The sequence below is a fragment of the Heliconius melpomene genome, chromosome 13, assembly GCF_056956725.1.
Source record: "Heliconius melpomene rosina isolate 202511_hmr_F chromosome 13, ASM5695672v1, whole genome shotgun sequence".
Classification (NCBI taxonomy): Eukaryota; Metazoa; Arthropoda; class Insecta; order Lepidoptera; family Nymphalidae; genus Heliconius; species Heliconius melpomene.
In genome coordinates this window covers 1975282-1997688 of record NC_140401.1, presented here as the reverse complement: position 1 = coordinate 1997688, position 22407 = coordinate 1975282, and the positions used below count along the sequence as shown (strand labels likewise).

The following is a 22407-nucleotide window of genomic DNA, read 5'->3' as shown; positions in this document are numbered from 1 at the left end:
TTGAAAAGATTTAAAATATTATCACCGTATCGTGTATTATATTAACCAATACATTATGAATTTGTCAAGAATTTGTTTGTTGGTACTAAAGAATGAAACATTCACTGTAATAAACCTTTTATTAACAGTTCCACATATTGATTGAGTAGTTGTTCCCAAAGAAATTTTACTTTATTTTATAATCATATAAAAAAGTAAAATTAACATTTACGGAGCCAGAGTATGAAATCTTAAAATAAATAGCGTCCTTTTTTCAATAATTGCATTGAAACACGCTATTTTAATAGGAATTTTAATCAATTATTAAATAAATGATTACTAAGCATGTGAATGTAATACAATATTAATGATAACGAGATAAAATTACATTTGCATGGAATATAACGGATGAAGTCGGGTGCAAAAACTATGTGAGCTAACAAGGAAGTACCACTAATATGCCGTCCCTGATACGCTCAATTTACTTCAGTACACGCATGTTTAGTGAAAATGAATAAACATTTATGTATTATCCTTATGCGTCTCGCCGCTTATTTTGCTAGAGAAAGCATATCCTTGTCTATAATAAAGCTCTGTTATTTTAATAAATCGGTATTATAATGGTTAGCTTCACGCTGTATCCCGTTCCGCAAAATATTCATAAATAATAATTACCTCAAAAGGGAATCGAACCTACAACCGCCGGGTTTCAGTTCACGCCCTTGTGCCCCTGTCTCACGACGGCTTCAAGTAGTATTAAAAGGATTAAATTAACAAATTTTTACTTTTTATTAACTTACTAAAGAAAGTTAAATAAACTAAAAGTTAGGTAATTCCGTAAATATCATATTGTCAGTGTGAAATTATTACTCCATTTATTATTTCAATTGAATTAACTTGTTTATTTTGTCATTTTATAAAGTATTTACAACCACTTAAATATCTCAATTCGCAAAAGGGATTTTTGATAGGGTGTTAAAAATTTGATTATTTACTTTTCCTTTACAGCTTCACTAACGACATCGTATAAAACTTAATAAATTATTTAATTGTATAACAGCAGTGACATAAAATTTATAGTGTCACAATAAAAACTACAGAAATAACGCTGTCGAAGTTCAGTTGCGACATGTTTCACTATATCGAAAGAAATTGCATTTTTTCACTGCTTTTCCTAAGGTTAAAATAATTTAAATATAATCATTCATCATAAATAATATTTTGGGCTCTAAACTAAGGAAGGCATGTGCATTTTAAAAAAACTTTGTATAATAAATATAAAAATTGGTAGAATTTTTATCATGTAATTTATCACATATAGTTCTATCATAGATTGTTTTATTTTTAACCTTGATATTAAACGCCGCCGTTTATCTTAACTAAATCAGATCGAATTTAATGTAATTATGTATTTGCATACTGATACAAACATTCACACGTTAATTTATTTGAACCTGTTATCTTCATTGGAACTTTCACTATGACTCTTTTCTTGTAATTAATATTCACGTTTAAATTATCTCTTTAATTTAATGCATTTAATTAATAATATCTATAATTTAAATATTTTTATCTAATTATTACTTTGTATTTCGAATTATCGAAGCTTTACATAATTTTGTAATTTATACGAGCTTCACGCTTTTTGTCGAATAGTTAGGAAGAACCTAGTGTCACACCGTTCTCCACTTTCCGTCCGTATTTGAGACATTGTGGTATGTCTCGCGGAACTTAACACCGCACTTTATCTTGCCAGAGTGTCGATCATTTATTATGTGATCGCCACGAGAAATTGAATGGTACCGCTACAATGAGGCAACAAAAAATAGCCCACTATCAACAACAACAGAGGATATCTTTTAAAAATAAGAAATAAAAATTAATTAACCCAAAGCATTTTACCCCACATATAATACCACGAAGCTACTCCAGTTCACCTGAAACCGCTACCGCCTGTACCTGATACCACTTTGGCACGAGTCCAAAGCGTGGCAAGTCCGCAGTGGCTGCATTGTGAGCGCAATTTATGGACGTCCGCACTGACTCCCGTAGACATTAAAAGCTTAGCAGAAGTGACATCTGCAGCTCTATTATTTGGAGAATGAATGATCATTCAGATCATACAAATAATTATCATAATGAATGAAAATAATCATACGAATATGTATATGTAGAATATATTAATGTACGTAGGAGGATTCCTCAACACGATTGGAGAGCGTCTGACTTTAAATACTACGGATGTGGGTTCAATTTCCAGCCTGGAGAGCGCAATATTTTCATTTTCAGGCTCTCATTTCTTGTGAGCAAAGCGCGGAGATGAATTCCGCTACTCAACACTCAATATCTCGAAAAGGGGTAGAAAAGAGGGGAACGGAGTACCTTAACACTAGGTACAGACAAACCGAAACTAGTACGGAGAGCGGAACTTTCCCACCCACTTCCGTTTCACATGCCTGTTTTATGGGGCAAAAAGCCTAAAGTTATAGAAAAACCTAAGCCTAAAGTTGTAAAAATTTTAAATAACCTATAAAATTTTTACAACTGTTTTTAATGTTTTTCAATATTTACGTGAAGTTTAATAATAAAAGGACTTGTCCTCACTGACTGAGGTAAGACGCACGCACAGCCGTAACCGCTGATGGTAGAAACGTGGAATTTGGACAGATGTTTACTTTCGTAATCTGGACATCCACTAAGAAGGGATTTTGAAAAATTTTAATCCTAAAGAGGTGAAATAGGGGTTGAAAGTTTGTATGGAAAAAAAATTAAATCGGCACCGATTCTTATAAAATTTGAAATTCAGACTCTTAAAAGTATTTAATTGAACACGTGTTTCATGGTTTTCTAGAATTTACCCCTTAAGGGTGCAAATAAGGGATTGAAAGTTTGTATAGAATTTTTCTTAAATCGGCACCAATTTTTATAAAATTTGTAATTCAGACACTTAAAAGTATTTAATTGAACCCATGTTTCATGATTTTCTAGAATTCTTCCACTAAGGGCAAATAAGGGGTTGAAAGTTTGTATGGAAAAATCTTTAAATCGCCACCGAGTTTTAAACCACCGACTCTTTTAGACCCTTAAAAATATTTCAGTGAACATATGTTTCGTGATTTATTAGAATTCACCCCTAAATACGTAAGCGAAGCTGCGCGCGTCCGCTAGTCTTAAAATATATACATACTTATAATATGCCCATGGTACCATTTCTACGACATCTTCACTTCCGCATACTTCCCCTTTACAGGATATGCGCATTACATGAATAGTTTAATAAAGCACCGATGTTTATGGATGCAATGGGATTATACCAGCTATCATTTAGATAACACGTAGATAACTTGTTTGTAGATTAAATTATGTTCGTTTATATTATACTACTAGCATAGCATAGCTGTTATAATGACAGGTTATAGGTTCAACACTATTTCGGTATACTCAAAAATTTTATTATAAAGATTTTACTGAAATTTTTAATCTATATAGTATAACTGCTATTGTAAGTGAACTGGTCACCTATTTCTTTAACGTTATTGATAAAGTTGAGTGAGCTTTGACGTTTAATTTAAATATATTTCATCGCTTTTGAATTCCAAAATATTTATTAATGTTTTTTTACATTAATTTTATGATATAATTAAATAAATGGTACAGTATTAATTAATGTCACTTTTTTAAAATTGCGTTTTAGTTAGCAGAAATTAATACTAGAACACTAATAGACCAAAGCAGTTGAAATTTCTAGAGTGTTCAGATCTATTTCTACTACAACGGTTATTAGAAACCTTCCACAGTTCTTCAATTAGTATACTACTCGTGTTAGTTTCAACAATGCCTTAAAATTAAACTTTAAATTGGTTTCAAGTATTCCTATATTTGACTAAGACTTCGCCATTAAAGCTCTTCAACAACTTTAGTCTTGTACCGTTAACATGAAAATCGATAACCGCTCACCTGTACGCTGCAAGCTTATATGAACAAGTTTAGTTTTAGCTAACTTTGAGGAACTCTATTATACCTATCTAAATACATAATATTATGATATTTAAATATAATGTTTGTATAAGTGTGCTTTTATTTTATGCTTTGGCAAATTAATTTTGTTGTTAATAGTAAATGCTAATTATTGATTAATTTATTTTTTTAAATATTTAAATATTATTCATTAAAACTATTATTTATAACGTTATTTATTATTATTATATATATATATATATATATATATATATATATATATATATATATATATATATATATTCTATACAAAATATTGTAATCATGAAACATAAAGAAATCACAAACCTTTTCGCTTTTAAAAAAAATACAAATTTTATACAATTTTTTCTTTATTCCAGGTGATATTGAAGATTGCATAGTGACGCCAGCATATCAGGGGCAGTTCACGCCGCTACCAGAGGCGCTATGCGATTGCATTATGGACCTTACGTCACAGGTAACTAAAATTTTACTTTAGTTGCTAATAAACAATAAAATTATTATATATATCTAAATGTGTATGGATTTACATCCATATACGAGTACTGGTGTGATTGTTACAATTGCAAGTAATGAATTTAAAATATTATATGTATAATTATTTTCTATTCACAATTGAACTTTTAGTAAAAAGTAATAACTGACAGTGTCTATGCGAAAAAATAACCCGAAAAGTCAATAAAACCCTGCTACGCTTTATTTATTGTCATATACAACCTTTTTAAAATCAGAAATTATTCTAGTAACGCAAGAAATTTTCAAATTTTAACTCAACATTGCAAGTTATTTATTATAATAATATTCGTTAACATTATAGAGCTAAAACTAAACTTCGGCTTAAATAATTATAAGAGCTGCGCCTTACAACCTAAGGGCAGGCTCTTATTAAATTATACGTTCCTTTATTCAAATGATGTAAGCTGTAAGCAATTTGCATATTGAGTATCGAATGCTATATTCAGTTATAACAGGATTTTTGCATTCCGATTCCGTTGAGCACCTAATACCGGAATGATGAGGTGGCCGTGAAATGTGGAAAATAAAAATACCAGGCCGGTTTCGTGAGCCAACCTGCCCCGTCGCATATTTTATACTCTGGTCCAAGTTTAAGCACCTAATGCTGTGATAATGCATCTTTTGTTGATTTTTTATACTGGAATCCAATAAAAATGTAAAATAAAGATTTTTTTTAACGACTTATATGAAGATCACATTTTTCAAAATATAAGAGAAACATAAAACTTGAGATAGTTTCCAGACAATATAAATACGTATGTGTAAATTAAAAAAGTTTTACAGTAGATAATAATAAATATTTAGAAACGTATAAACATTTTAATATGGAAGGACTCAAATCCACGGCTCTTGGAAACAGTCCAAGCGCTTTAGCCAATAAAGACTTACGTTTATCGAGTTGCATACGTCGAAATTCTTATATGCTTGTTACTGCCTATTTTTGTATCAACGTCTAAGGATAAAAAATTTGTAATAAATTAATTTTGCGCGACGTTAAGTTTCGCCACTCACCACACATCGGCCTAAACATGCGATGGCTCCAGAATTCAGCGGAAAATTAGTAACGGAGTGTCTTAACTCTAGGCTTCCTCTATCTACCCTGCTAAATGCGGAAAGCTAAAAAAAAAAGAAAAATATCCTTAGGTTGCTCTAAAAAATATTAAAATAAAAAAAAACTTTATATTTAAAATCTTGTACCACACCATTGCAGTCGTGGTCTTTTTCACAAGGCATCCCTAAATAACGATGCTGTGAGGTCAGCTTTTGTGCTCGCCGCGTTATGGGACTATCCTCTATTATAAAACTTTATATATATGCGTTAGTGTTCTGAATATTAATCACAAGGGGAGACGAAGGGAGACCGGAATGGTTATTAGAAAATAGAAAAATATTTTTCTTATTTCGCACATTTTCCGCATGATGTAAGGTAACTTGAAGAAAAATGATGTTAAGAATTAAAATGCTGTGACATTGTTCTTCATTTTCAATTATAATTAAAGTTGAGCATCGGAACTAACGCCGCAACGTTGATCGGAAAGTGGAGAACGGAATGCCTTAGCACTGGGTTCCCTCTACCTTCCTGGAAACCTGGACTATGTGGGATACAGTGTAAAGCTTCTTTGTTTTTTAACCGACTTCTGTAAGGTTATCAATTCGACTGTATTTTTTTTAAATTTATTATCAGAATGAAGTCATTTTTTTGCAAATGGCAAAAAGTACTTTCAGTGGGTCACATATAGAAAAAGAAAGCTAAATTGAATTAGTGGATGTATATTTTTTAAAAATGTATAAGTATATTCCTATATTCTTAAAATAATTTATTAGTTTTATTTCTTAAATCAATAGTTAAAACTGGTTCAGTGCTATCTATTAGCTGTATCTACCAACTATACTGATGCATAACTCAGTAAATTTGTCGAGCTCTTTCACAAGCCTATTACAATTGTCACAATAATCCAGCTGTGTCCAAACGACGTACCTGTTAACAACTCCTATTTTTTTTCCAATATCTAAGTGCAGGCAGAGAGATCCTAGTGTCAGGTTATTCCATTCGCCATATGCAATGAGAATATTTTGACACAAGATGCTAGGTGTTTTAATGAAAATGATTTTAATCACATATATTTTAAAACACAATTTATATTTATTTAGCTAGAATATATTGCATAGGGATTATTATCATATGTAAAAGAAAATTGAAAATAATTTAATAGTTTATTTTCTATTACTTTTTTTGTACTATTTCTATATCGTAAATTATAAGTTTCGTCTTGCGGCCCCATATTTAAACCATCTGCATAGAATGTCGTTTGCAATCCGCAAGTCGCACTCTAAATACCAAATGTGGGCAGGAATTTTAAATCTAATGAGGCATTTATATTATGTAATTTCAATTCAGTTTGTGTTCTTATAGTTAAAGTTTTTGCATAAATATACAACTATTAACAATGGTTTAAAAATATGTAAAATTTTATTAAATAAAGATTTTGTTGTTTGTAAAGGGGCAAAGGAGCTCAACGCCGTACTTACTGAAATTAAAAAATAAAATTAAAATAATTTAATGATTTATAAATAATCCTTCAAGTACAAATATAAAAAAACAACTTTTACATACAATAAAAAAATCTTTAAACTGCCCGACTTTGTCGCTAAACGTATTTCTAGCGCACTTTATGAAAAGAGAAAGTTTATGCAACATTAATAAATGAACATAACAAGGGTAGAATACTAGTCTTCAATAAATTAATGTATACAAGTATGGCAACGAGTAAATCACAACCGGTTCATTTTAACTAAGGCAAGCTGCTTAGACGTCGTTTCTCATTTAATTATATACGCGACCGATATGTATCCACGCACCTTTCCCAGAAATATGCTATATACCTACTTTATCTGCAGAATTTATCTTAGACCTTTTGATCAGTGCAGATACGATTTTCATCGCCAATTTTGTTAATTGAGAAATCTCTATTATATTATAACAAATTAGTTTAAATATTTATAAAGAAGTTTTAATAATAAATCTTATTTCTATGAATCTAAATTTGATAATATTATATTTAAAAAAATAAGTCCAAGGATACACGTAGTTCGTAGAACAGTCGCGTCAGCAAGGAGTGCCTTCCCCACTAAATAAGTATGAAATAAAATCAGTAGGTCTTAAATCTTACGCCCACATATTATTTTTCTAGATTACTAAAAATATCACTAGGTCAATATAAATTAGTATTATATACAGTTATATTTTAGGCGAAATGGTTGACGGCCCCTGCTTTACGAGTAACAGCTTTAAACGCGTTAATTAACGCATGTGTTGGTATTAAGTACTGTAAGATAATATCGCGATAGATTAAACATTTGTCTATTTTATGTGGCGGTGTTAGAAATCCTTTACTTTCTTAATGTAACCTTTATATATTGTAATAAATTTCTTTAAATTATTAATATTTAAACTATGTTTTTTATTTCCATGTTAGAATGACGTTACTCCGAGAATTTCAATATTTTCATTAGCTTTGATACATAAAGCTGTTCAAAGACCATGGAAGTGAAAACGCAGTAAAAAGCTAGTTTTAAAATAAAATAAGGATGTAAACAAGTTCTATGTTATATTGCACTCATTAGAATGTAAATATATTCACTTCCCGGTTCTTAAATGATCAATTATGTAAATCTATGGTAAAGGTTATATTTTGACTTTAATAGTAGACAAATAATAATTAAATTATTATTTTTCTTTTAATAACACATTTAAAATTTGTATTCCTAATATATTACGAGATTACAATTAAATACATATACAATGCATACGTATTATAAGAAATACAATAAAAACTAAAAACTCTTTGAAAAAAAAATACCTACCACATCGACATTGACCGATCAAAATGGCAAATTAACTAACAAACCGTCCAGATTGGCCAATTCTGGCGATAATTTAAATATTGCCGTTATTTAGGTAGATTTATAAAATTCTTTAGCACGTGATATTTCGTATTAGGCGTAAAATTACTTTCGTAAAATCATTTTCCATAAAATTACACTTCCGCCAAAATCGAATTTCAAACTTGTGTTTTTAATACACATAAGTATAAGTAAAATAAAACTACTGATATCTAAAGAAGCAAAAAATATTAATAAAATATTATTCAGTTCCTTCCATCCTTGAAATTTATTTGTTTATTTATACGCACTTCACAAACAAAGTTAATAATGAGTTAATTAAATTAAATTATAAAAAAAAAGACAAAAATATATTTTTACAGCTAATCGAAAAAATTATAAACGACAAAAACTATATAAATCCTTCCTTATTCCAACAAACATTTTATAATAAAAACTGCATGAAACTTGGAATTCTTAAACAATCATTCCGGATTTACGTTAAATTCTTTTGATCTGAAAAGGCTTCATTAAAAGAGATAATGAGGGTAAGGAGCAAGGCAAATTGCCTCAATTATGGAAGAAGTGAATGGGGAAAATAAATATTTGCACAGACTTGTGAATCTTTTATTTCTTTTTATAGTAAGTATTTATAGTAGATCGAGAAGCCCTCGTGGCGCAGTAGCTTATTCGCCACTAGGTCTAAAGAAATATTTTTATTTCTCCACTGCAAAGTTCTGCTTTCAGTCCACTGCAAAGTTCTGCTTTCAGTACACTACCACTCAAAGCGGAGAATGGAGTGTCTCAATACTAGATTCTCCTAGCGTAGAATACGTTTTATGTATATAGTGTGAAACTGGAAAAAAACATTGGATTGTGAAAATAATTACTTAAAAATAATATTGGTTTTATCATCACGTCTCTTGCACTTAGCGGTGTTTGTAGAGAGATCCTAGATCCTCATATTATGCGAGCTTAGCAAAGCCTTTAAATCCCGTTATAAATTATGCAATACCCACCCTGGACTTGTAAAATGTCCATTTGTTTTTTTTTATAATTTAAAATGTAATTATTCAAATTTATATTTTTTTTACTGTTCGGGGGTAGTAAAATAAATAGAACAAAAACAGATTTCATATTTAAGAAAATACCTAAACTATTGAACCTTTATTTAAACTTATGGTTCATACTAACGAGTAACAGGAAATAAATTTACATAATACAATTTAATATAGCATTTATGATCTTATCTCTAAATAATAAGAATAAACTTCTATTTAATAATAAGTAATTTATAAAGAATAATATTAGTACTGTCTGTTTCTATTGCAAATTTCTTTTTAAGTTTATAAACCTTTTAATAATATCTCCATACAAATGTGTGGCGAATAACAATGACCAATCAAAAGAAGTTGCGGGCACTTGTTAGTATATTATAATTAATAAGATATTTTCAGAATTTTTAAAATAAATATTTTTTTGTTACAGGGACAGTCCGCTACACTGGAAAGCATAAGAACGTCGCTATCCTCAAAGTTCCCGTCGATGCAAACCCCCTCCCACGAAGTCGTCTACGACACGCTGTCCCAGCTGATGCAGGAGACAAAGATATACCAGACGTCGCGAGGATTCTTTATTGTTACACCGGAGTAAGTATGATTTACCTCTTTCTATTTAATGTTATTGGAACTGGAATTGGAAGATTGCTCATATAACCTGAAACTGCTTACTAGTAAACATATCGAGTTTGTCCTCATTACAGTCGTCCCGTCCTTTTAATTAATTCTGTAAAAAAAAATTTTCAACTATTAATTCGTTTTACAAAATATCCTTTAGGTACTTGTCTTTCTTAAGTAGAAATATAAATAAAGAAAACACCTATTGTATTAAATTATTAAAATATCTACGAAAAGTATGCGTTTTATAATTATTTGAAATGTTGTTGTAAAAGTGGTGAACAAGTTAATCTCACGCACAGTTATGTTTACTTAAACATAATTATTCTTTAAAGAGTTATGGTTAAATCCACTGTTATTATCATTCGCAAGGCCTTTTCTTCGCATACATACATCAATGGGTTACTTTCTTAAGCCCGCAAATCCCGTTCTAAATTATGAAATAACACATATTCATGTCATAGTATTTCATCAACAATATTAAGCTTTGGCCTGCAATGCTTGAGTTCCAAAAAGTGCGGAAAATGGGGAACGGAGAGTTTTAACACTATGTCTCCTCTGCCTACCATACTGTGTGCGGAATCCAACGTGAAGCTGACATATTTGTGTCAGAATATTTCATCAATAATATTAATTAATGGTTTAAGCTTTGGTTTGCAACACTGGTTGTCTACCCCACGGTCTCTAGTGATTGCGTTGGGCACGTGTCCGATATTTTGATTAATGTATGTAAGTATGTAGATATATGCATAAAATAAATATATTAATTCATCTTACGCAAAGTAAATACAGTTAAAATGTTAATTAAACTACTGTTAGTGCAAGAATATGTAATGTAAGAATATATTAATGACTTCACGCTAATTTCATTACTTTTACAATAATTATGTATTTATATGACATATAAATATGAAATATTTTGATTATTTCTAACTTTTATATACCAAAAAGGATAATATAAAGAGGATATAACTAAAGTGCTTAATAAATGTTATAAATAATTTAAAACGTCATCCAGGGCAGTAAAAAACCCAAAATATATAATTCAGAACGTGTAAAAGTTGAGAAATACCGCTGTCCTTATTCTAAGAATATAGCTAATATGTGATGTACATTTTTATTATAAAGCGAATTCGAACTCGAAGTGCGTATTACTTCACACTACTTTAATTTGATGCGACTTTTGATAAGCTTTGTCGGGTTTTTTGACATGGCACTTGGAAATATTTCTGTGAAACCAACAAGATTTATTGAATAAATTTTGTATACATTTTAATATATTAAGTAAAAATAGCTGAGTTATGTTTGTTTTCTATATTTTTCAACATTTATTGTGACATATGTGCTGTTTTGTGGTGCCACTACCATAACGATTTTGAAGTTATCTTCCTCCTTCCTCCCTCTCAATCAGAGATTTCCCTTTACCAATCTTACCACTCAATTAAATGTCTATCTATATCTTTTTTACCATTTTCTCATTAATTTTGTTCTCAAAAATAATCGTAACTTCCGTTATCCGTTTATATCCCTTACTTTCCTAATAAAACACTCTGTATATCTTTCCTAAACATTTCCCTTTCAAGCTAGATAGTATCAAATCACTTTACACTTTGAATAACCTGAGTGCTCGCTATTAAATGGTACGATATCAAGATCCTATGATAATCCTCAACATCACTGTTAACGCGACGGGACCCGCGTTAATTGGCTCGTGGGCGTTCGTGTAATGATAATGCTATACCCACTGATTGTAGCGTTGATTCATTATATAACGTTATTAGTCAATTTTGATATAAATCAACTAAGATTCTGAGAACATGGGTAAACGTGGCCTATGTTATATATATATATAGGTAATGTTATATCATTATAAAGAGAAACATATAAAGAAATAACCTAACGACTAACAAAACGATTCATAACAAATTCGCTTCTTTATCCATGTTTTGCTTATTTTGATAAATTATTTATGTAAATTGTTAGGTGGTGAGGACTAACCAGCCACAAGCTGTTTACAACCCACTCGGATATATAGTGTTTAAATCCCAAATATTATATTCAGTCGGGCATATATCGATTTTTTTAATGAGCTGTAAAAAAAACTGATATTTTAAAATCATTTTTAAACCAAACGGAACCCTATACATTAAATCCTTGAGACATTTTTCATCTAGTTGCCATAATATAAAATAAAGGCAACCAAATGAAATATGACATGTGAATTAAGTTTATCAAAGAGTAAGGTCAAATCAATTCATAACCAATATTACGTTATATTATTTATACTGTTCGTTCATATATTGTTTGAAGATTGTAGCGATAAGCCCCAGTGTGCAAAGCTTGGCCAATGTGGCTTTTGTAAGAATTACAGTGTGTATAAAACATAGGTTTCGTAATGAAATGATAAATACGTAGGTACTATCGATTTAATTTTATCTCATAAATTATGAAATTTTTATACGGCTGTAGCGTGAGCATTATGTTGTAAATTGCATCGTTAAATAATGGTATTAAAATGTTTAAAATATTAATAATTGTAACTGGTTTTTTTCTTTAGTTACTTGTATTAATTGTGTATATATTTTTTATTGTGACAGATGATAGCTATGGTAGTGGGTAAAAATATCTATTTTTAACAGCATACGTTTCCTAATTTGATTTGTTCTGGTTTGGGTGGTAATGTTAATTTCCTTCACTCTACACAATATTTAAAAAATTTAATAGAGAGTAGAGAACCGTCCGGTAACCATGTCAAGCTAACTACTAAGCTAGCAATAGGTTCCCTCTTCCTACAACCATATACACGGGATCTGTATCATGACGCTAAAAAATTAAAAATGTATAATTAGGTTTTTAGGCACACCCAAAAAAGCGGGAGAAGCTTAAATATACGAAATAAAAGTGTAAATACTAAAAAAATATATTTTTTAAATATTTTAATGTATTTTTACTAAATTAAGTAACCTTATTTTACAAACAAAAAATGAACATAATTATTGACCGTCTAAAAAAACAAGACCTCCGGCGTATTTGATAAATTTTTTAAAAGCTTCTCTAATAAAAACCTTAAAGTTATAAGTGACAGTTGTTCTTGAACAAAAAACGACACTCGATGAGAAACACAACAGAGTCCGGTTAGGACAAACGATAAAAACGTGTAAATAAGAAATTTATAACGTTGTAATAAGTCTTAAACTCACGTAGACCACTCTAGAGGTCATAAGTATAACGTGAACTTGAAAACGCAAAAAAGATGTCCACCAGTGCAGTAAAATGCTTAAACGTTATTTTTACGGTCTAGCTACTGTCTTGAGGAATTTAAAAAATATTTTAATATTAATAACTCCATCATGGTGCAGTTGTAATATGCATGACTATTATGTGAACTACAATTAAGTTGGGTTGAGATCAAACTAAAAAACCATAAAATGTTAATATTTAATTTAATTCAATTTATTTTTTTAATAATAATTATAATTGCTATAAAGTAGGAAATAATAATTGACAATATGATAATGAAACATAATACATTTAAAAATTTATTATTAAAGTTCTATCTGCGTCTAGCTTTACAGCTGTTACAATGTATGCGATCTACTTCTCAATTACGATGCTAATAATAAATTTTTATTATTAAATATCTAATAATTACACCTAATATAAGTTTATAGTATCAATTTCGTGCTGTAAATTGTTATACAATAAGTACTCTTGATCAACAGACGCCGTCGGTCTCGCTCGCGATCTTCCTCTCGACACCACTCAACAGAAGATGAATGCAGTTCACCCAGAACTATCCTCATGTCAGATCAAGAAGCTCTTCATCAGCTCTACGGGGAAATAACCACTGTAAGAGACGGCGCGATCACGCACCAGTGTGTACAAACCAACTTGGCTGATGTAATTTGTGGAGGTCAGTATAAAATATATAAATATATATATTTGGAGAAATAAACACTTATAGCGTATACCATACACGTAAATTGTTATTTTAAGAACTCTTCTCATTAAAAGTTCAAAGAAATCGTCTTGACACCTATTTTCCAGACCTATACTTAGTTATTTCGACTGTAAGTCTGTGAAAGTGCGCCTGGCAGATCCACAAATCCTCGAATCTTATAACTGCACGAAATAGTTTCCCGAAAAGCTTTCAGTGTTCAAGTAGATAAGGGCTAAAATCCTTTACACTCGCTGAAACAACAGAATGTAGGGCGGCCTGCAGTGTCCTGATTCAGTGTGGTGACGCTTTGGGCGTCCACAATTTGCATTTTACAGTTTATGCAAGTAGAGCATTTTAGATTGATTCATTATTATAATGAAAAAACTGTTTTAAAGCTTTTGTATTTATTTGAAAATAAATAAATGAATAGTAAGTGTATTTTCTTTTGAGAGTATCAGGGTTTTTCTTGGTTGCCTATCTAAATCTAACTTCAACTTCAACAATTACTAAAAATAGTTAGGTGAAATACAAAATATCAACACATTTAAACTTTAACATGCAGCAATAAATTGTCTAATTATCTTGTGTGTTGTAACTTTACAAGACCACCAATGAACTTAAAGCAACTTAAAATCTATTTTGAATAATGTAAAGAATATAGCTAAAATGAAGTGAAAAAACATTTTTTGTCTCTTTTACACCAAAAGTTTATTTTTATCCGACTACGGGGAAGCAAAAAGAAGGGTTTTACTTATATATTTTTAAATTATTATGATCTTAAATAAAAACAATGACATAACTACATAAATACAAACAAGCAATGTTATCTCACATAACTCAAGTCACCAACAAATCTCAGAGCCTGGGAACAAACGAAGCGGTTACATTGACAATATTAAACGACAAACATTACTTTGAAATAGCGCAGATATGCTTCTGATGTCCGATTGAGCCAGTCCTTGTGGTTGCATCAAGCAATTGTGGGCACAACGACTTTGAACTTGAAGATGATAATCGTATGCACGTATTACTTTATAACTAGTTGCCAATTAGGGTATGTGGATCATTTTATGCCCGTTACTCCATCCTTGTACGGAGGACGGCACTGACATTGTATCTTTTTATGCTTATCAGTAAAGAAGATAAAATTAGATTTTGCAATCCCATTACCGTTGCAATAAGCTTCGTTTTTATTTGAATAATTGGACGTTGTGCTGTTCTTTGAATTCATATCCGACGTCTCAAAGGAATTCTTTGTATTAAATTAAACTAAGGTCACTAGATCTTATCTAAGCTTTAGTACAATATCGGGTTTAACCACTGATTGTGTTTAATAATAATGATGAACGAGGTCGTGTGTTACATTTTACCATATTATCTTTCACATATAAGACATTGAAAGACGACAAATATTTATGTCTGACGTAACAGGTACTTTGGTCCTTATGTTGTTTGCAATACGTTTCACAATTAGATGCACTACTTAATGCATGGACAGTAAATCTTGTGGACATTCAAGTCACCTTATCTGCCAAACGAAGTATCAAACCCTGTGTTTTTGCACCACGCGCCTTAACACATCTATCAAGTCAAACGCGTTATCGGGATCTACCGTTTATCTTTATAGCCCTTATTGCAATCGTTTAGAGGCGATAATTGCACGTTACATAAGTGCACAGTACAAGATTGATTAGAGCCGTTTCCTGTGCTTTGCGGATTGGCTTTCCACTGATCTCTTTACTTACGTGCTGGTTTTATACGACAAATTTAAGTTGCACTTAAACTAGTCTTTATTACTTACTAGGTGAGACTCTATTTCTTTGGCATCGTAATCAAGGCTAATTTGTAGTAGATGTGTGTGGCCTTGGTAGGTTAAAAGCGCTATTAGATATGGACAAGTAAATACGATGAGTTATTACAGTATTCAGATTTAAGAGACAGTATAATGTTTATCGTGAGATGCAGGAAATATATTTTATACAAGTGATCGTGCCCATTCGCGTCAGGTTTTTTAGTGTGAATGTGTCCATTTCACCTTATTATTGAACTCCCGGACGTACGTGTTCTGGTAAAAAAATGTAATTTATATTTCTGTTCTTGAATCTGAAAGTAAATGTGATAAATCAAGTAATATCTTATATTTAATTAAAGACATAGAGAATTCTTTACTTAAACCAAACTAGGGAAACCCTTACTTATTTTTTTTACTTTTCTTTAATATAATTTCCTTCGTCATCACACCTTTATATGCAACTATATACAGAATCATCGCTACGACGGTGTCAATTAAGTCTTATTATTATAATTATATTTCATTGGAAACGTCATATATATTTAAGCGAAAAAACTAAAATTTCACCAAACAAATTCAATAAATACAAAAATATAATATTTAGCAAATTCCCAATAAGAAAGATAACCGAATAACCAATACTGTTAGTCCTAAAAACATGACTCCGTACAACTAAATAGTTTATGCCTATCAATCATTTTCGGTCAACAATCAACGCTAATCGGGCAATCTAACAGTAAATAATCGGATTTATTTTATTGCGGCGGTTCCGTTTCTGTACATATTTCACAATACCGCTAAGTTTCCTAAACAAATTGGCGAAGTCACGAACTCGTGTGACCGCGGCGACCTTTGAGGCTGCCTTTGAGGCTGATATGGTACAATGTCACTAGAAAATATATATCTCACTGCTGACCTAATGCCGCCAGCAGGATCTATCCTGAGATAGTGAATTCAAAGGGCAGTTACTATACTCGTATATTCAAAGTTCATTTGCAATTAGACACGGTATTGTCTAAAGATAAAGGCTATTTTTGTCTATTATGTTCAATTGTCTAATTTATACTCGTATATATAATAAATACCATATGTGAACAATTTAAAATTTTATTATTACTTGAAAATGTAAATATATGATACTGATTCAAGCTTTACTATTTGTAAATATCATAAAATAAAAAAGTTAGTTACTACTTAAATACAAATATATAATTGTTTATAAACACACGTATCTGGATGTATATATATATTATGTAAATAAATAACTTAGTTTTTAATCATTTTCCGGCCAAGATTAAAATTAACGGTACTTTCTCAGTATCTACTCCAATTTGATTAGAAAGCTACATAATAAACAGCTTTTTGTATATTTTCATAAATTTTCTAATATTCTGCATATCTTGTGCAGCTTCTAAAATATTAATACTTCCTTTTAAAACGGAAGATAATCATAAAAATATTATTAACTTTCTACTTATATACTGTTGCATGTTTACAAAAAAACTTAACGACAACGTAATTATTTCTCTACAATTAATAATTATGATATAGTTTTCCTTTCTGATTGATTCAATACAGCGAAGCCGGCCTTTGATGGGTAACGCTAATGGTATGTCGTTACTGTGACAGCTATATGAAAGTGAGGTGTCTTTCCCGACATTAGTGCTTTCCATGTGAACAAGAAAATGCATGTGTATGTTTAATCACCTATACCTCATGACAAGGTCTAGGCCGTGAGATTTATTATTTTTATTTTTTATAAGGAATAGCTGACTGCAGCGTCAAAGCTCTCATTGATAAGATGTGCCCCGTTTTTATTAAAGAAATTTTAATTTTATTTAATCAAGAATATGTATATAAGGCCAATGATGGCGTAGGGGCACATGTGTGCGATTGTATGTGCGGCAGGTAATGGGTTCGGTTACTATTCGATAAAATGCAATTATATTTTAAATTCCTCGCTCTGGTAATGAAGCATACCGCGGCGTAAAGTTCCGTAGCTAACATGCAATGCTTCCAGAATGGATGTCTTAATTGGGACGGAGTGTCCAAAGAATCTGAGAATTTAGTGCTAAGCACTACGTTATGCGGGATACTGAGTAAAGCTAAAAAAAGAATATATATGCTTGTTTTTTCTCTTCCTTAATATTATTAAACGATTTTGAAATTTAAGTATCTATACTTATCATTCTGCTTTCTTTAATTCTTAACAAAATACATAGAAATTCTTTATTAATATTTGTAACGATCATTATTTCTAGCACTAAGTTTAACTAAAATAACAGATAATAGCTGTCGATAAGTATGTCACTTCGAGGCTAGAAAGCAAGTGTTTGTTTGTATACTTAATTTCGTTAAGAGCCTTTCACAATCCAGATCCTGTTAAAAAACATCAATTGATTGCCAATTGTATTTAGTTAATGTGAAAATCGTAGGTTTCTATTTAAACGTTTCTTTCATTAATATTCTAAGAACGTTCTCAAGTGATTTGTCTAGATTCTAGTCTAATTATTCATTCATTATACAACGTTTATTGGTAATATGTACAAAGAGCAATTTTAAATAGATTGTTAAAATTCGGAAGTAACTCGCGAGTGAAATTAGTTATTTATTTTAGTTTTTTTTCAGTAAAATGTCTAAATAATGTAAATCATCTGTGTTAATGTCCAAAAATAATATACGTAATAATAAATCATATATACTACAGGATGTTTTAAAAGATTTTCCTATGGTGCAGTAATAAAAAGTGTAATAAAAGTGACCATACACTTAATTTTCTAAAGTGTTTACTCACTTGGTCGGTTAACCACAGCTTCTTCCGAGTCAGTATTAGTGGTCAAGCAATGTGTGATAAATATTATTTCTACGGAGAACTTTATACAATGTATTTAACGGATACATTTGTTACACTAATCGCACTTCTGGGAACTGAACCTGTGATATCACGCTTATTCCACTTTTACTGTATTGCATATTTTATATAAAAAATACCACTTGCACCACTTTCCTCATCTTTTAAAGCTATATAGGCCTATTGATCATTAGTTAAAGTCAATAAACACTAACAAAATTCATGTAATCATTAAATTAGATACTCGCTGTCTATAATCAACGTTAAACTCATTTACCTATTTGTCTGTCAAGCAGATACTACGATTTACCGCGTTTAGTAGTTTAAACTTTAAGACTTATTGAAGCATATTCTAGGTAACAATCAAAGTTTATTTAATTTGAAAATATTTAATTATATTGTAATTATTAAATTTATATTTATTTTTAGCTTGGCTTTACTTTGCTATCTATTAGAGGCCACTGATACACATACCTATTTGTAAGTACTTACTTATCTATACTAATATAATAAAGCGGAAGAGTTTGTTTGTTTGTTTGTTTGTTTGTTTGTTTGAACGCTAAGATCTCTGGATCTACTGGTCCGATTTTCATTGTTTTTGTTTTGTATGAGAGCTGCATTCTTCAGAAGTGCTATAGGCTATATAACATTACATTACACATATATACTAATATATTTTAAAGTACTTTCTAATTTGACATGCAATTTATTCTGCCATGTTAATAACAACCGTCGTTGCTACGCGACCGCTACCGCAACGTTTTGATATTCATCCTTATGAAAATAAATATAATAGTCACTTTTAGCATTTTATCTAGATTGAAATTATAGTTTACTGTATAACATTCTAATAAATAATTAAGGAGATGTCACTGATTCCAAATGACCTAGCCTACGGGCGGCTCAGTATATCCGACGCGAACGGGCAGATGACGTTGACGGTTTTATAAATTTTCATACATTTTCGAACTTTATTTATTGTTTATTATTAATTTAAAATACACTTTGATTCTCTTCTTATTTTATTTGATATTGCCCGCTAAAATTATCCTACTTAATATAGAGAAATGTTTAGTTATTTCGTAGAGGCGATATCTATGTACGCACGTACGGAAAACATTAGGTACTTTTTCTAATATTAAGAATACCTATCCTTTAGTTACTTTTAATCCTTTTGTTAGTTCATTTCAATAACTCAGATAATTTTTTCTAATAATGTGTATCTACTTATTATTCTTTTTGATCATTTGAGCTTATATTTTCTTACTAATTCTGTTGAGAATTGAAAATAATTTCATGAATATATTTAATAAATATTCTTATAGCGGAAGAGTATGTTTGTTTGTTTGTTTGAACGCTAAGATCTCTGGATCTACTGGATCGATTTACTTTGTTTTTGTTTTGTATGAAAGCTGCATTCTTCAGAAGTGCTATAGGCTATATAATATTACATTACACATATATACTAATAAATTAAAATACATTCTAATTTGACATGCAATTTATTCTGCCATGTTAATAACAACCGTCGTCGCTACGCGACCGCGTTCATTACCGCGTCATTTTGATATTCATCCTTATGAAGATAAATATAATAGTCACTTTTAGCATTTCATCTAGATTAAAATTCTATTTCTATAGACATTATATTCTTATATTTCAAGCAGGCGTAGCCGCGTCCGGATCCGCTAGTATTCTTATATTCTTGAACACTAGGACATTTTTGTGCTATAAATGCCATCAATGTATAACACGTTGCAGTTTGATGGCTTCATATTTCGACTCTACGTCGCATACCGAAGTATAGTCAGGCGGAACTTAACGCCGCGCTTTGCCAGCATTAGGTTATTCCCCTAAATGGGAATCAAACCCGCCAGAGGCACCGCGTCTGATGGTGATCATCGTGTTAACATTCAGACGCGGTGCCTCTGTGTCACCGACTTTTATTTTTACTTCTGTTTATTAGAAACATTTATATTAGTATGTATATTTATATGTTTTTTTACACGTATATAATATCTTTAACTATATAAGCTTTCATAGTCATCTTTTAAATTACAATTGACGATTTTATATAAACTTCAGACTGATTGGTTTTATCCAATAACTTATCGAGAATAGAACTAGAACTGCCAGTAAATAAATAGCCTGGGACAGTAATAAAATGTAGACTATATCGGGGTAATCCAGGCTAATAGTGGGTCTAATGTGTTTAGATCTAGATTGTATAATTATTTAGTAGGGTAATGTTCGTACTTGAGCGTATAAGAAACTTTGTTAGCGTCTAGGTAGTTAAGTTTTAAATTCTAATGCATTTACTTTTTATTTGTTTTAAGCATGTTGTTTACATTATTTGTTTAAATAAAGTTGATTTATTATTAGAAATTGACAGCATTAGAAATTGACAGTATTGAGATTTTTACAGCCGAGGTTCGTCTTGGAAAGTTTATAAAATATTTATTTCAGAAAGCAGACTATGATCGTATAAAGAAGGAACTTTCTTTAATTAATTGGAATATTATTTTTCAAAATAAATCAGTAGATGAATCTTTAAATTGTTTTTACGAAATTTTATATAAATTAATTAATGATTTCGTGCCTAAGCATGCCGTGGGAGGTAGACACAATTATCCTGTTTGGTACTCTAGGGCTTTAATAAATGTCATTAGGGAAAAATATAAAATACACCATAAATGGAAAGTATATGGTAATTTATTGGACTATGATGAATTTAAACTTTTGAGGGATAGGCAAAAGCAGATGCAAAAAACATGCTTTAAGCGTTACATACTTTACATTCAGGATCATATATTGAAATCACCGGAAGTTTTGCACACGTATGTTAGGTCGAAACGTAAGAAAGCATCGAATTATCCCAGCATCTTGTATTACGACAACGAAATCTATGACGACGAACTAAAAATTTGTCAAGGTTTCAATAAATATTTTAAAAGTGTCTTTATTGATTCCACGCTAAATTATACCGAACAAAGTTATAATGTTTCCTCCTTTTCAGACGAAAATTTATATATGATTAGGCTTACAGAGACAGAAATTCTGAAGGTATTTGAATCGCTTAATATACGAAAAGGTCCTGGTAGTGATAATATACCTTCAGTATTTTTCAAAAACTGTGCTAAAGAGGTTGCTTTTCCTTTAATGCTTTTATATAATAAATCACTGAGTGAAGGTATTTTCCCATCTAAATGGAAAGAAGCACACATCATACCTATACATAAAAAAGGATCCGAAACTCTAATTATAATTTTGAAATACATGGACGAGGGATATCAGGTTGACGTAATTTATACAGATTTCGAGAAAGCGTTTGACCGCGTGGACCATGTTATCCTTATGAAAAAACTATATGCCTTAGGTATACGAGGAGATTTATTTCGTTGGATGAAGTCTTATATATCTAATAGAAAGCAAGCTGTTAGATTGGGGGGGTCTCGATCTGATTACGTCTGTATCACTTCTGGAGTACCTCAAGGCTCACATCTAGGACCACTGCTTTATAATATATATCTTTTTGATATAAGAGATTGCTTTAAGCATTCTAAGTTTTCAATGTTTGCAGACGATAAGAAGGTGTACATGAAAGTGAACAGCATTACAGACTGCTTATTGATCCAAAGCGACTTAGATAGGTTAAGTCAATATTATAGAAACAATAGGATTACTGTCAATGTCGAAAAATGCAGTCAAATTACTTTTACACGAAAAAATACTTTAATCGATCATGCCTATATTATTAATAACTCTCCGATTA

General features: G+C 30.6%; 1 protein-coding gene across 2 annotated transcripts in view; it reads left to right on the top strand.

Moving 5' to 3' along the window:
* ko (Stork-head domain-containing protein knockout) overlaps positions 1-22407 on the top strand; it is a 375904-nt gene that overhangs the window by 339380 nt on the left and 14117 nt on the right. For both annotated transcript variants that reach the window (XM_085195802.1, XM_085195801.1), the window contains exons 4-6: positions 4338-4435; positions 9865-10025; positions 13775-13965. In XM_085195802.1, coding sequence (XP_085051928.1) covers positions 4338-4435; positions 9865-10025; positions 13775-13965 — 450 coding nt within the window. The remainder of the gene's footprint in view (positions 1-4337; positions 4436-9864; positions 10026-13774; positions 13966-22407) is intronic.